Below are 15,959 nucleotides of genomic sequence, written 5' to 3'. Positions count from 1 at the left end.
GGACTGCTGCAGCAAATCCTCGCACTTCCATGGCGGTTTTACCACCTTTGCTGCTTATGTGTTACATGATGGGGGCTGGCCCTTGCAAGGAGTTGAAAGAGCAGGTGTGAGCTCTCGCCTCTGCAGCCACCAGCCGCCTGTCCAGCGGGATGCCGTCCCCGTGCCTCCTCCCTGCTGCGCGCTTGGCTCTTCCTCCTGCTGCGAGTGCGCAGTGGATGAAGAAATAGCTCTGCTGTGAAATGCTGCTTCCCCCACAGCGCAGTGAGTGCGAGTCTCCTTGCTTGCTTCAGCACCATCAGCCAAATAACCACCAAAACAGGCCACTTGAAAGGCACCTGGAAAATTATTATTACTCTTTATGCAAGACCGCAAAGAAACACTTGTTCTTAGCAAAAACTAATTGTAAAAGCCTGCACTTTCCTCAGTAACAATTTCCTGGTAGGATATAGTCTTCCTAAGGTCTTATTATTACAGTTGTTACTGAAATAACGTTAATATGTGACATCTGTAAAATCCATAATCCATTGTCATTGTTGCTGTCTGAGTTCCTTGTGGGAAGACAATGATCTGGAGGCCCAGCACAGCAACCGTGCCCTGGGAGCTGCTGCAGCTCGCTGCACTGGCTAGCTCTTTAGCGATTGGTGGCATAAAGTTTTGACTAGTGATTGTCGTTACAGCGTATGTCCAGAACTTACTGAGCAAGAAATCCTCTTAAGAGGTGTTTGGCCTTGGACAGACACCTATCGAGGCTTACTTGTGTTTCACTGTCAGTAGATCTGGCTCTGCACAGCCACACTCAGACTGCCTAACAAACCTACAGGTTCCTTTAAGCAGGGGCAGAGAGACAAGGTTAACGTTTTATCACTTACAGTTTTAAAAGTATTTTTAGAAAACAAAATCTTTTCAGTAAGGGCATACTGATGATTTCTGTGGCTGGCAGAGCAAAGTGATCGATAGCTGCAGAAGGTACTCTTCTCAAAGAAATTCCAAGAGGTGACACTGGAAAAGTGCTTTGGTCCTCCAGCAGCCTTATTTACAAGCTCGTGTCTATTTCTTAGTATACTCAGGGAATCTAATACAAATGCTCAGACACCAGCTCATTTTCACTTAACTATTTATTTCTCACATCATTAGGGGTCGCAATAACTTCTCGAATATTTAGTCAACATCCTTCAGCATTCACCAACACCAGAACCTTTAGTGTCAAAACTAAAAAGCCATACAGACAAGCAAACTAACCAGATGCACTTGTGCCCATGTAATATAGTCAATGTTTTCACGTCAAAGTGAATCCTTCTGATTTGTTCTGTCAATTGGAAGCTTTCCAGCTAGTTGAGATGCTCAGGAGCCCACTCCCTTCCTATCATCTACCACCTCAGCTACAAACCTTTTGTTGGTCAGCAGAGGTCTCATTAGAAACTTCCCCAACGCTTTCTGCTTCTTATGGGCAGGCATACAGTAATCAGCAAGGCTTGTGAATCAAAACGTATCGATAAACATGTCAGATACTCTCTGAGGCATGAAGCAAAGGTCTTCCTTTAACTAGCCAGCATCAATAGCTAATTAATGAATATCTTCCAATAGCTATTATTGCTATCAGAGTATGGTTCATTTAACATCAACAGAAATTCAAGTAGAGAATTCAGCATGAACAACACTTGCTAGGGGACAGAAAGAGAAGTACAGGGAGTACTAGATGAACTTTAATTCTCAAGCACAGGCTTGTCTCTGTGTTTCAGCTCCCTCCATTCATCAGGCTTATGACACCACCAGCTGCTGCCCTCCCCTCTCATCTCTTAAGTAATGTTTTGGATTATTATGCAGCACCCTGCTCAGCTTTTATACGGGATGAGAGTTGGAGAAAACAAAACACTGCTGCTCTCAGAGATGCAGACTCGTGCACTTCCTTTTACCCTTGCCAGAAACCTTCCTGTGCTGTAAAATGATGAATGGTGAATTGAGCAGTTCAGGCACGTTATGGCTGGTTACTGCCCTGGGCTTTTCTCCAGAGGCTGTTCTCTGTCCATCCATTTGCAGAACAGCGCTTGCTGCCTCCAGGCTCAGCTCCCTCTGGCAGCGTGGCTGCCTGGCGCGCACTGCTCACCTTGTGCCTGACTCGCTGGAAGGAGGGTGGTGAAGCTGTGCTGGGCACTGGTTGCCTTCCAGGAAGGGTCTGGCTGGGCTGTAGCCTCCCTGCGGGAGGAAGCACAAGGCTATTCTTCCTCCTGGCCAGTGGGCATCGAAAGCCCCTACCCATAGCTCAGTGGAGTGGGGGGCCCAGCACTGCTGGGCACACAGCCAGCAAGGTCCCGAGCTGGGAACGAGACCCTTTCTTCTTGCCTACTGCAGTCCCCTCTCCCCCTCCCCTTGCACCGTCATTTCAAAGAAGCACTGGTTTTGCATCTGTCCAGCAGCTGAGGCTTCATGTTACATCTCTTCTCTTTTTCAGTGCAATTTCTATGGGTATGAGCATCTCTCACCAAGACCCAAAGCGTGGCGGAAGCCTTTGGGCTGCACAAGGAAGGCTCTTTCCTCCCTGGATGTGGGTGCACAGTGTGGCCAGGCAGAGCCACGGCAGGGAGGCACCGGGTGGTGCAGGCACAGATTTTGTACCAGCTGAGGTTCTCAGGTCGCCTGTGGCATCCAGCATCTTCTTCAGTGCTGTGAGAAGCAGGCAGCTGGCCACTGGGGAGGAGAGGGCTACCTCTCGTGCTCAGACCTTGTCCCTGGTCCATCCCTCTGGGCTGGATGCGGAGACGTGCCTGGGTTGGTGAGGCTGATGCTGCGCCATCAGGGCAGCTCCTCCTGGGAGGTGCCCCAGGACAAACACAGCTGGGGGTAAGTCAGGGTCGGGGTCCAGCAGCTGAGCTGCTGGGCAACAGGAGCTTTGCCCTGTCTTGCTGCGCGAAGGGTGGCATTTGCTGGGACTAGGTAAACCTCAGCCCCAAGGTGGAAGCAGGCCTGTCATGCATTTAGCCCACGGGCATTTGCCCAGCTGCAGCATCACATTGCTGCTGGGGATGGGGTCATGAGTGGGGCCCACGCTGAGCCCTTGCACAGGCCCAACCACCCCTGCTGCCAGGGCCAAGGCCGGTCGGCAAATCCTTACAAAGGCAAAGGCACAGAGGAGAGGGCTCAGGCAGCTGCAGACAGCTGAGCTGATCTCGATGCAAAGGGACAGGGGCTCTTCTTACACAAACATGCCTCTCAGCTGGGTGGATCAGCTGCTTGTGACACCGTTCACCCTGGACGTCACCAAAGGAGGTCAGATGTCGTCCTACACAAGCCCAGCCACCATGGGGAGGTTCACCTGGCTCAGCTCAAAGCAGAGTGCAAGCACTGATGGACAGCAAAAAAAGCACTGACGAGTGCAACAGGCTTGAGCTGGCTCCAGCGCACGTGCTCCCTCCCAGCTGCTGGGGGTGCCCAGCACGGCGACAGCGGCGCCTCCAGAGACCAGTGACGGCCACCACATTTCTGCTGCAGTCCCACCATATATTGCAATTGCAGTACTGTGCTTGTACTGCAATTTCAGTACATTGCTGTATCATTCTGCTAAACAAAAATCCAATGTAACGTCAAATGCCTACAGAGAAGTAAATTTGGTATTAAGCCCCAAACCTTCCTTGTGTGGATTATCTAAAAGAACACACTGAGACGGTACCGAGCTCTGGCAGGCACTGGGTCGGGGTGGGGGGGAATGAGTGAGGGCACTGGTCAGGAGATAGCGCTGGAGCCCACATGGCTGGAAGCAGGGTACCCATGCACCAGTCAGAAATCCATGTGGAACACATGGTGGGGTCCTGTGCCCGTGAGGCCAACTGAGCAGCTCCAGCCTCAGCTTTGGAGGAAACTTAAGATGGAGATGACTCAGTAGCAGCCAGGTGGCTGGTGCAGGGGCTCTGCTGATGGCAGAGCTTGTTGCTACAGCACCTGCCCTGGCTGAACACACTGGGTGTACTTTGTGTTCTGCATCTGTGGGATGGATCCCCCTGGGGTCAAGTGAACCGAAATGTTCACTTACTTCCTCCTCCTCTCCACACCTCCCACAGCCTTGGAAAGAAGGCTGTCCCTTCCTTCATATATGGCTCTGAATGCCAAAACCTAGGGATCAAAATGACAAGGCTGGGAGGGGAGGAAGGCTGATCGAGAGCCACAGCCCACAAGTAAACTGAGTCCAGGTCTGCTTCCATGGTCTGTACCGTGTTCCCTAGCCTGTAGAGCTGGGAGGAGACTGGTTTAAAACTGGTGAGAGTGATCTCCCCACCATGCAGCGGCGGCGCATTTGGGGCTGGCCAGGGCTGTGAACATATCCCGCAGGCATCGCGCAGGGCTGTCCCGTCTGCCTCGTGGTTGTAGGTGCCAGGAGGGCATGAGGGGATGGGACCACAGCAAGGCCGATGTGTGCCCCTAAGCAGTCTCGCCACTGTCAGGCAGGGATGGGCCAGGCAGGCCCCCCCTTGTTCTCCCACCAGCCCTTGCAGGCTGCACTTGCCAAGGCTTTCCCACCGCCCTGCCAAGGTAGAATACGAAAAGTTAAATTGAACTGGCTTCCTCATCATACACGTGTTCATATCTGGGGGACACAAATTCACAATTTGCAGATGTGTCCAGTGCTGCCACTGCAAGACTGTGCACAGGACAGGTCTTTGGTAGAACTCCAGGGAAGTAACGTGACTGTCCTGTTTAACGCACTTTGCTATTGATTTCCAAATGCAACAATCCTATAGATCAAATCCTTGCCTTTTGTTCTGAAAATCCCAGTTGGGTGTTTTCCTTTGCTGTGTAGTGAACTTTTCAGAACTGCTCCCCAAGTGCTGGCTGCACAGGAGGATGGGAAAATTGCTGGTCTAGACTGTGAATCTGTGACCATGGCTCCGAACCACAGAAGACTCCCCAGGGCCCCCAGAGGGCTTGGTTCCCATCTGAGGAAGAGCAGACCCTTGATGTGGGCTTGCCTGCAGCAGATTGGGAAGGACTGCCACAGCTGCAAGGGACTCTGAGGAAAGCTGCCCCTTTCAAGCAAGCTCCCAGAGGGAGGGGGGTGACACTGGCAAAGGGGCTCGCTCACTCCTTTTTCTTGGGAAGACGACCTTGCAAGCTCACAGCCAAGGCCCCTGCTGAAGAAAGTGGGAAATGAGCTACTCCTGTCCTCAAGAGCATGGCTGGATGCTGCAGGGCCGCACACGGACTGTGCACAGTCCTCTTGCAGAGAGCTTATGGGCATGCCCCCCACAAAATTGGAAAAAAAGTCCTTCTTGACCCTTTCCTCCCCTGCAGGCAGAACGTGCTCGAGGATCCCACTCAACATGCACACATTCATAGCAGGATTTCTGACAAGCTTTGTGTAAAATTCCTCCTGCCACCGCAATGCAATGCGACAGCTACCTTTCTTTTCTTTAAGGCAACAATGTCATCAGAGCGTGCTGCTCTCGGACAGGGCATGGTACACCACACAGGAGCAATCCACAGAGCACGCCTCACTGATTGTTTCAGCAGCTGGGACAGAAGCTTGCTGGGAGGACTGGCAGGGAGAGATGGATTCCAACCCCCACTGCAGGAGAGACAGAACCCCCAACACCCCTGAAATGTGCTCATCCAGGTCTCCCCTAGCACCTAGAGGCTTGGCCCCCACTCATGTCTTCTTTTGCACTGACACGTGTCATTGCATATCTCAGAAAAAGAACTGGGGAAGAGATCTGAGACTGCAACCAGCGTGAAAAAATCCGAGACTGCAACCAGCGGGCTGGCAGCAATGGGCCTGTGCTGATCGAGCAATTGCCTCTCTTCCCTTCCTGGCTACAAGCTGGCAGTTCAAGTACAGATCTGCCTGGCCTCTCGCTGTCACCTCAGGAGCCAGGCTGTGAGGACAGGCACTGTAGCAGCAGCTCCCTTATGGTATGACACATCCTGGCTAGTGAAATACACAACAGTCCTGACCCTGCAAGTGTTTTCTGAATCGGGGCCAAACGCCATCTATGGCCGGCTGAGTGCGGCAGTGACACGACCATGAGACCCGCAGCCCCCCGCAGCGCTGTGTGCTCCACCACATGCCTGGGGCACCCTGTTCTCAAATGAAATGAGCACGACACGTTCACCGATTCTCTTTAATGGTTATAGTACAGTTCCCTCACTGAAGGCACTGCTGGTGCGCTGCTGCAGAGGTGAGGAGGCACAGGACTGGTCGGTGAAGGTTCTCCAGGGGAAGGTAACGGCCAAGTCCTGCAGCCCTGCAGGAGCCAGGCCCTGGCTGTCACAGCAGCAGCTCATGGGGCATGGGGTCCCCTCGCAGCCCAGCCAGCAGGTTGTTGGCTGCCAGCACTGCCATGGTGCTCCTCGTGGCGTACGTGGCACTCCCAATGTGCGGCAGAATCACTGCAGGGGACAGGGAGGGTTACTTGCTTGTTTCTTACCTTTGCTGACCTCTTGCAGCCTCTTTCAGAAATCTTCCCATGGAGGGGGTAAACCTGCATCCTGCATGAGCCACTGCTCCACCAGAAGCTGACATCAGACATGGAGCATGAAACAAAATCATCAGCCACTGAGAGCAGAAAAGACATCTGATAAATAGCTAACTGAGGTATTTTTTAAGTCCTCCAGGCCAAAGACATTCAGCCAAAAGTTGGTCCTTCTTTCTGCGTTCAGGCTTGTACTCACCTTCCTGCACAGACTCAAAATTGGTGGTGGATGTAAAATACTATCTCTGCAGCAGATGAACATGCAGTGAAATTTGCACGCTGTTGCCTGATTGCCACACAGCTTTAGGAGGTTCGGCTCACTGATAGGCATGAACCAACACATTATCGCAGCACAAGCCCGAAGGCTGTTGCAAAACATCATGGTTTACAGACCCAGGGGTGCACTGGGAAGGCACGTGTGGAGGCAAACAGCCCCTGCCAAACAGAGCTGGCATGCTGCAGCACAGTCAGGGCAGAGATTTTTATCCACTTATGTGAAAAGGCTCCTTCTATGCAATGTACAGGAATGAGCCAAAGCTGCTTTAGTGGTAAGTTATTGTTATATTAGTAGTGGAGAGTACTTTCCCCATGTATGGATAAAAGCCTGCACTGTAGCCTTTCTTTGGTTTCTGACAGAGCATCTACAGGCAATGCAGAAGCCTGAACACCTGACATGCTGCTGCCCTGGGGGCAGAAGGCTCTCCTAAGGACTGTGGCGTCCCATAGGTCCTTTCTCCCCCAGTCAAGAGCCAGCCTGGGTTCCTTATTCAGTGTGAAAGTAACATCACCACTTCTTCCTCCTCTACTTATGCCATGTTCCTTCTGCTGCTGAAACTGTTTGGCAGTTTTGGGTGAAATCTGTGAATAATTTCAGAATCATCAAAGCCTCATTTCTGTGAAAGTAAATACATCTGTATTTGCCTTGCTTGTGTTGTTCCAGAGCTCCAAGATCTCTGTAGTCCTGCAAATATTTCCAGAAAGCCTCTGCTTTTATAATTTCTTACACTGTCTACCATGGGAACCAAAGCAAACAAACAGAAAATAGATTATAGCAAAAAGATAATCAAAGCAACAGCTATGAACTTGTATTTCAGAAATGGATACTCGGTCATGGGCAGTTCCAAATTTGCATGGATGCCTCTACTGTTTCTTTTTGGACACTCCCAAAGCCTCCTTGCAGGAGACAGGACATCCTGCTGGCACCTGCACAGCCACTCAGATAACGTTGCCCATGCAAGTGAAGATGCACAGACCAGATCTCATACCTGGGGTGCGTTTGAGCGGCCAAAGCACATGCTGATGTGAGAGGAAGCTGCTCTGGCCTGGCTTATGGCATCAGCTCTGAGCAGGATTGCCCACCCTGGCAAAGACAAGCATTCAGGTAGGAACGGGCACCCTGCCGTGGCACCAGCAATGGCACAATCGCAGACGTTTACTTTCTAATTAGAAAGCAGTGCCTTCTCTGTTTTTCATTTCTGTCTCTTTTCTGCCTCAAGGGATACAAGCAAGCCTCTCTGGCTTGTGTCTGTGTCAGCCCTACTCTGTAACTGGCCTGACCCACACGCTCCCTGGCTGGAGAAAAGGAAGGCTCTTGGCCCCACTTTACAGGGGACAGGCCAAGTTACTCACTGAAGGCCACATGAGGGAAGGCAGTGAACACGCCAGGAGCTGTCCCTAACTCATCCCAGGCTGCTGGCCAGCCACTGGCACCTGTGAGGATGGAGCTGCACTGGTGCTTGCAGGCGTGGGAAACAGCCCCCTACACAGTCCCTTCAGTCTGCATCAACGAGGATCCCAGGAAAACACCGAGGGCTGCTAACCTCCTGCAGTAAAACATCATCCTGCCCCACGCGGCAGCTCTCAGCAAGCTTTCAGGAAAGCATGGGTGAAACTAACAGTGATCAGCTACCACCCCTGGTTGCAGGCACTCTTGCCCCCACTCCTGCAGCCTGGCAATGCTGAAGCACAAAAGCAGCTGAGCAAGCCCCTGCCTAACAGGCCTTTCTCATCCAACCTGTCCTCTTCCAGAGAAGACACTAGTCCTGGGACCAGCACCTTCCTACCTGCCTGATGCCCATTACTATCCAGAAAACAGGCTGCCTCAGCTCGCCAGCCACCACTTTCCCAGTGAAAGTTGCCTTGGGCTGGCCGGGGCATGCAGCTAGACTGTCTGCAAAGACACCTCCTGTTCATCCCATAGCGTGAGCACTTGCTGGCCTCTTCAGCTCACGGCTAATTTGCTGACATCCACTGGGGAGCACGGCAAGCACTTAAATGAACTGTGCTTCTGAGCACACATGCTGACCCTGTGCCTGGCAGCCCAGGCTCGCAGTGCTGCAGCACTCCCAAGGCTGAGACTCCTCTAGGCAGACTCAGCACCCAGCTTTTTAGCCACGTGGGAAGCTTTTTTAGCAGAATATATGCCCAGGAGCTTAGAGAATACCAGAGCTTGGCAGCACATGAGCAGAGATTTGGCTTCTCATTCAGGCACCTGCTGGTATCAGGCTCCCCCATGAATTTCACACCATGCCTCACCCCACTGAATGGAGATCCATTCCCCTCTAGCAGCTCCCCGCATTGTACAGGGGCTACCTACAGTCTGCTTAAAGACGCTTGACCTTTCTGCCCTTCCATGTTTCAGTGCTTGTTCACACCAGCAGGCTAAGAGGGACAAGGAATCCTCATCACGCCAGCTAGCGGGTCCGCAGCTGTGGGCGCACGGGGCACCCCCAGTGCAGGCTGCCAGAGCAGAGCGCAGCCAGCTGCCAAGCCGGCCACTTACCACAGTTCTTGAGGGAGAGCAGGGGGTGGTCAGTGGGCAGCGGCTCCGGCGTCGTGACGTCCAGGCCTGCCGCTGCAATCTGGCCGTGGGCCAGTGCGTCATACAGGTCTTCCTGGTTCACCACAGCCCCCCTGGCAAACACAGAGGCAGAGCTTGTGTTGCTGCTGAGGGGTCCCATGGGCTCCGAGCAGTCCCATGGGCTCCTAGGGGGGCCTGGCCAGGGCACAGGCCACATAGGACAGCCTCGGTGGTGGCATCCAGGTCCACAGGGCTGCCTGAGCAGAGGTCACACTCTCTGGATGTGCCTAACTTCTCAGCACAACGAGCTGCTCCTGCTCCAGGCTGCCCATCAGGAGAAGAGCCAGGTGCTGGAGCACAGGACAACCCCCGGCAGCTGTGGAGGGAGGCGCAGCCAGCGCAAGGCATCCCGGGCGGCTGGGCAGATGCTGCATGTCGGGCTGCACGGGTTCTGCCCTGCCACCGTGCTCTACAAGGCAGTGGGAACAGGAGGCTACCACTGGACTCGGCCAAGGAGCCATGTCACACCTGCCTCTGTCCCAAGAGCAAGGCTTCTGGCAGCTGCAGCCGTCTCCTGGGCAATCCCTCAGCCTCACCCTCCCGTCACCCAACAGTCACCCTTCCGTCCACCCCACCGGGGTGGGGCACAAGGCCCTGCAAAGGAGACAGGGGCTGTACCCCCCCGAACATCTTAATCTGCCTTTGGCTTGATCCCAGGAGACCTTGGGCTGGAAGAGCCAGCCACATGCTGGGCAGTCCTGGCGGCTGCAGCCATGAAGGCTGTACACACCACCTGGACTCCCAGTGGAAGCACATCTCACAGCCTACCAGATCCCCCCTGCAACCACAGCTGTCACCCCGCCCCATGCAGGAGACCGAGTTGCAATTACCTGCTCGTGTTGATGAACACAGAGGTCTTCTTCATTCTGCTGAAGAAGTCCTTGTTGCACATTCCCTGGGTGGCCGGAGTCAAAGCACATGTCACCACAACAAAGTCCGACTCTTCGGCCAGCCTCATGAGTGGGACTGAGTGGAGAAACACAGGTCACAGCTCTGCTCGGGGACTTCACCAGCCCACCTCAGCATCGCTTTTATCTGTAAGGCTTGCCAGCAAGCAAGCATGGCTCTGGAGAGACCTGGCTGACCCTTCTCCACAGATGGGGAGACGCAACAACCAGAAAACACCCAACAGAAACTATGCACACTCCTACAGATACTACTGCAGTGTTTTCTTTCTCAGAAGAATTTACATCTTTTGAATTCAAATCCAAGCCAAAAGGGAATCTAGCGATAGTTTAGCCATCTGGCCCAAAGGAGGCTCTGGTATGTATTTCATGTTTAGACAGCAAAATATGGCAGCAGCAGTTTATACCAGCATTAAATCTCTGTATACGGTACCTACAGATAATGAGTTGTGCCACTGTCGCTCCTGGAGGTGAGAGGAAACTGCAAGGAGCAGGACAAGTTCTGCAAATGACTTTGTGCAAAAAAGCATCAGCTGGAAATATGCTGGCTTCAGAGTGAAAACTTAGCACGATGCAAGTCTCGGGACTCCAACAGGGCCACAGAAAAGCCCCATTCAGCAGCTAAGAGACATTCCCAGGCTTGGCTGGACTGTGACATTCATTGTGAAGCAGGAGGTTAAAGCTGATGTTTGTTTCCAGCAACCAAAATCTACCCTCAATGAAGATCTGTGGCCAGCCTCAGCCTGTTCCCTCCTCCCTGCAGGACATCTTGGCACTGGGCAGCTGCCACTTTCCCCTCCCTGCCCATTATATTCCACTTCCTTGTGGGAATGAAACTAACTGGAAATCCAAAGAGATGGACACCAGATGAAAGGCAAAAGCGGCAGAAACAGCCACAGGCCACAATTATGGTGAGCGGTCAGTGATAGCCCAGGTGTGTCCAGCCTTCTGGCTGGAATTGCCCGGCTCAAAGGAGGCAGGTTTCCCTCCCTGCCATCCACCGCCCTGCATGGAAAGTGTTTCGGATTTGCCACTCCCTCCGTTGCTGCCCCCACAGCATTTCACACCAGCTACACCAAGGAGCCACCCATAACCTCCAGCTCACACCCTCCCTCCCACTGGCCCACCCGTGGGGCGACACCTCCCCGGAGCCATCCCAGCCCTAGCGGTCTGTGCTGCCAGGCAACAGACGACTCTGCCCCTGCTCCTGGCGTCTTTCTTACCGAACTCAGCTTCAAACTCTGCAGCACTCTCTGGTTTCGCGTGACTGCCAGTGTACAGAAACTTCTTGACCCCAAAGGGCTTTAGGCGGCGGGCAACCGCCTGTCCTAGGAGTGAGAAAGAAGACCGTCGGGCTGCTGTGCCATCGTAAGCATGAGGCATGCTGCACAGAGGCTAACGCTGGGCCATGGGGGTCCACCAGGCCTCTCCAAGCGGTCCATTCTTCGACACGCTCACCCTCGATGTGGCTGACAGCGCAGCAGCAAGCAGAGCACATCGCTCGCTAAATGGGTGCTGTGGTAGGATCACTCCTGCCAGGCTGCTTCCAAGCCTGGAGCGCGGAGGGCCTGGGCTGGGGAGATGGATGCCTTCTGCTGCTCCTCATGCAAGCAGGAATGGACTCCCCACCAGAATGAAACTACAGAAAGGGAGCCACGGAACAGTAAACCTGCAGCTACCCTAGCGAGCAAACTGGGAAGCGAGGAAAGAAATAGCCATCTGCTGACAAAGTCCACAACTGAAAGGATGACAAGCACGTCATCTTGGACTTTGTCAGGGCATTTGTTTAACTGAAAATCAAGAGGACAGCATGCAGTTTGCTGTAGCATTCAGATGTAGTCGATGCACTTGAATGCTTTAAACTTCTAAGGTTTAGGCCTGGTGAGTCATTATTTCTGTTTGGAGAGGCTCTACACAGCTGTCCTTGTTCTCATAGGTGAGCACCGGAGACACCACCTCAGCTGAACCTCCAAAACCACCCTGCCATCACAGGAGACAAAAATCCTGCGCCTGACCTGCACTTACCTATTCTCCCCAGACCTATGATGCCCACTGTACTATCAGACAGACCATAGCCACACATCCATAAGGGCTTCCATGTTGTCCAGCCACCACTAGCAGAGAGAGTGAGATAGAAACAGATGTCAGACAGAACATGGGAGAGGCTGCTCATAGCCCAGCCCAGCATTTGGGCAAGTACGCCAGAGACTACAACAATGCAGGTGGCCAGCCCTTTGCACTGACAGATGATCTTACAACCAGCCTTTCTGAGGTACCTGCTTCAAGTGACCTCAGTGGTCTCCTGCAGGAATCTGCTTGGACCTCAGGTGCTCAGCAGCAGCAGCAGCTGCCTTGGGATTTTAGGTACTGCTCACCACAGCCCTGGAACAACTGCCAGTCACTGAGCTCTGGCCAGATGTTCTATGCGTGCCTTCCTCAAGGGGTCTGCAGTGGCCTTGGGTGCCCTCTCCCGCAGGCCCTCTACCTAGCATACAGAGGGGAGTTCTGCCCCTCTCACAGCCCCTGAGCAGCACCTCTCCAAAGAGTCATGGAACTGAGGTGACTCTGCTTTGGCCTGCAAGCTGTTCAGTTCGAGCTGGGTTAAACTCTGACTTCAGCCCCATTTCATCTGTCAAGTGTGGCACGCTTTCTCCTGCAGCTCCCGGTTTGGGGGCTGCAGGGCTCAGAAGCCAGCCCTTGCTGCAGCTGGCAGCTGCCGATACTCACTTCTTTACCTGCTCCACTGCCTCTGGCAGCCGGCGGCACACAGCCAGAAGTAAAGCTACAGAAAGTTCTGCGGTGGCATCTGTCAGGACATCAGGTGTGTACCCCACACGGATCCCTCTGCAAGGCAAGCACACGTCTCTGGGGCAAGGCTGCCAGCCTTGGGGTGCTACGTCAACATTTCTGGGTGAGTTGCTGATGCTACATCTCTTCTAGGTCTCCACAAAACTATATGCAAGGGGACATCCCTTTTAGCTCCTCAGCCCTTCCTCCAAAGACTCTTCTCAACCACAGTTGGGGTGGGGTTACCCTAGCCTTACCCAAGCATCCAAAGGCTCCTCCGACCCCAGCTGGGTTGGGGGTGACCCTAGCCATACCCTAGCAAGAGGGAGGTGCAGGTCGCAAACCCTGTCCAGCCCCATGCTGTGCCAAAGTCCGCCCGCCAGGCGCCTGCCAAAGCGACCCGCAGCTCTGCCACGTCAAGAGGTCAAGAGCAGGATGAGCTCTGCGCTTTGCCCTCCTTCTCCGCCGCCTCCCCCAGAGGGGCCCCATCCCTCACAGGGGCAGGGTGAGGGGCAGAGCAGGGGAGAATTACCGCTTCTTAATTTCCTCCAGGGCCAGGTGGTCAAACCCCACGGACATGGTGCTGATGACTTTCAGGCCGGGCCCTGCAAGACACCACCAGCGTGCGGCTGCCCAGCGTCGCCCCGGGCGGGGGGCGGGACTGGGCCGGGAGGGGAGGGGAACGGAGGGGGCCGCGGGGCCGCAGCCCGCACCCACCGGCGGCCTCCAGCACCTCGCGGTCGATGCGGTCCGAGAGGAGGCAGAGCAGCCCCCGCTTCCCCGCCACGCCCGCCAGCAGCTCGTCCCGCGGCACCGGCTCCTCCGAGTCCCACTGCTGGACGAGGCACCTGCGGCGGGAGCGCGGCCCGGCCCGTCACCGCGCCGCCGGGGCCGGGGCCGGGGCCGGGGCCGACCCGGCGCCGCCCCCTCGCCCGGCCCCGGTCCCGCGCTCACCCGCCGGCCTGCGACAGGACCCGCAGCCCCTCGGCCGGGATCCGCCGCGTCACGAACACCGCCATGGCCGCGCCGCCGCCGCCGCCGCCGCCGCCGCGACCCCGGGCGACCGCTCCGCCCCCGCCCGCCCCGGCCCGCCCCCCGGCCCGCCCCCCGGCCCGCCCCCCGGCCCGCCCCCCGGCCCGCCCCCCGGCCCGCCCCCCGGCCCGCCCCGGCCCGCCCCCCGGCCCGCCCCCCGGCCCGCCCCCGCCCGCCCCCCGGCCCGCCCCCGCCCGCCCCGGCCCGCCCCCCGGCCCGCCCCGGCCCGCCCCCCGGCCCGCCCCCCGGCCCGCCCCGGCCCGCCCCCCGGCCCGCCCCGGCCCGCCCCGGCCCGCCCCCCGGCCCGCCCCGGCCCGCCCCGGCCCGCCCCCCGGCCCGCCCCCCGGCCCGCCCCCCGGCCCGCCCCCCGGCCCGCCCCGGCCCGCCCCCCGCCCGCCCCGGCCCGCCCCCCGGCCCGCCCCGGCCCGCCCCCCGGCCCGCCCCCCGGCCCGCCCCCCGGCCCGCCCCCCGGCCCGCCCCCCGGCAGCGGCGGGGCGCGGGGAGGCTGCGTGGGGCGGCGCGCGGCGCGGCCGCCACCCCGCCCTGGGGCCGCACGGCCGCTCTGCGGCCCCTCCCTTCGGCTACCGGGACCGTTTCCTTCTCCGGGTTACGGTGTGCGCTGGGGCGCGGGCGGACCAGCAGCTTGTCGTGAGAACAGCTGGTGAATGGTCATGAGGTTTCAGCTGTGGGCCTCCCCTTGCAGAGACCGCGGCCGTGCCCACCTTTGCCCTGGGAGCCAGCTGCCTTGGAGGCCTGGGTGGGAGCTGCCTCGCTGTACTGTGCCACCTCCTCCGCCTCAGAGGAGCCCTTCCCGCAGCGTGGCTGCTCCTGGCAGCACCCACTGTGCTGCCGTTGGTGCTTGCGTGCGTGGGAGGTCCCCAGAGCCAGGAGGGTACGGCAACGCCTCCGCCCCATGCCGACTCCTGCAGGGCTGCTGGTGGGTCTCCTTCAAAGAAGCCGCTCCACATGCAGCCTCCAAGCCCCTGACTTGCACAGGACAGATGTCCCCAAGCCCTAGCACTGGGCTGCAGGAGGGAAAGGCTCCCAGCCTTTCGCTTCCCCGATCAGCACCCCGGGGAAGCGAGGGTCTGTGGGTACCTGGACTGCCTGGCCGGGATGTGGGCATCCTGCGGGGCGGCTGCAGGAGCCCGGCTGGGATGCTGATGGGGAACATTTAAGGATGGGTGAGGGCAAGGGTGGATTGCATCATAGAGCAGGAGGTGGGATCTTCCCTTAGGCCTTTTGGAGATTAGTAGCTCCACTGGATTTGGTGTGGAGGCTGCCAATCCCAAGAAACGGAGTACTGGTGGGTGGCAGAGGAGACCTACCTACTGTGTTACAGCTTGCACATGTCTGCATTCAGAGCAGACCTGCCGCCTATCTGCCTGCCTGCTCTGTTCCTGCGATCTGGCAGGGGACTGAAATTTACAATAGCCCTGCAGGGCTTTTAGAAGATTTTTTAAACCTAAGATGAAGTTTTAATAAAATCTGGCTGAATTCTTACAGATATCAATGCACTGGTGGCTCAGAAAAGCATAGCAGGGAAATCGAAGGACAGACAGAACAAGGTGTTTGGGTGCATCCCTCTGTCAGTCATTCACACACGTGTGGGTGTGTGCAGACAGGTATGCATGCCAATGTGGATGGCCAAGCAGTCCTTGGTTCCAGGGGGCACCATGGTGTGGACAACGTATACGTTCATGCATGCACATACATGTACACCTGTATATATATTTGCAGACATTTATTTGGGTTCCTTGTGACTTTTTTCAAATTCCATGCAACATCAGGGTATTATGCATGAGCGCCAGCATCTTCTCCAGAACTGGCAGAGGGACTACTACCAAATATTGCAGACCATGACACTGAACTCTGCCCATCATCCCAGTGGTAATTTCATACCTTTGTATAAGAAGT

At 56.2% G+C, this 15,959-nt stretch overlaps 1 protein-coding gene across 1 annotated transcript; it reads right to left on the bottom strand.

Moving 5' to 3' along the window:
* Positions 1 to 6,093: 6,093 nt before the first annotated feature.
* GRHPR (glyoxylate and hydroxypyruvate reductase) lies at positions 6,094 to 14,104 on the bottom strand. The gene is made up of 9 exons (XM_064437939.1): positions 13,965 to 14,104; positions 13,728 to 13,858; positions 13,543 to 13,615; positions 12,951 to 13,067; positions 12,249 to 12,337; positions 11,447 to 11,551; positions 10,149 to 10,284; positions 9,241 to 9,371; positions 6,094 to 6,375 (listed from the first exon to the last, which is right to left on the bottom strand). The coding sequence occupies exons 1-9, from the start codon at positions 14,027 to 14,029 to the stop codon at positions 6,254 to 6,256; spliced, it is 969 nt and encodes a 322-aa protein (XP_064294009.1). The 5' UTR covers positions 14,030 to 14,104; the 3' UTR covers positions 6,094 to 6,253.
* Between the last annotated feature and the right edge of the window lie 1,855 nt (positions 14,105 to 15,959).

This window comes from Phalacrocorax carbo, chromosome Z (assembly GCF_963921805.1).
Source record: "Phalacrocorax carbo chromosome Z, bPhaCar2.1, whole genome shotgun sequence".
In the NCBI taxonomy this organism is placed as follows: Eukaryota; Metazoa; Chordata; class Aves; order Suliformes; family Phalacrocoracidae; genus Phalacrocorax; species Phalacrocorax carbo.
The sequence above is the reverse complement of the archived record's forward strand: the minus strand, read 5'-3'. Positions and strand labels throughout refer to the sequence as shown.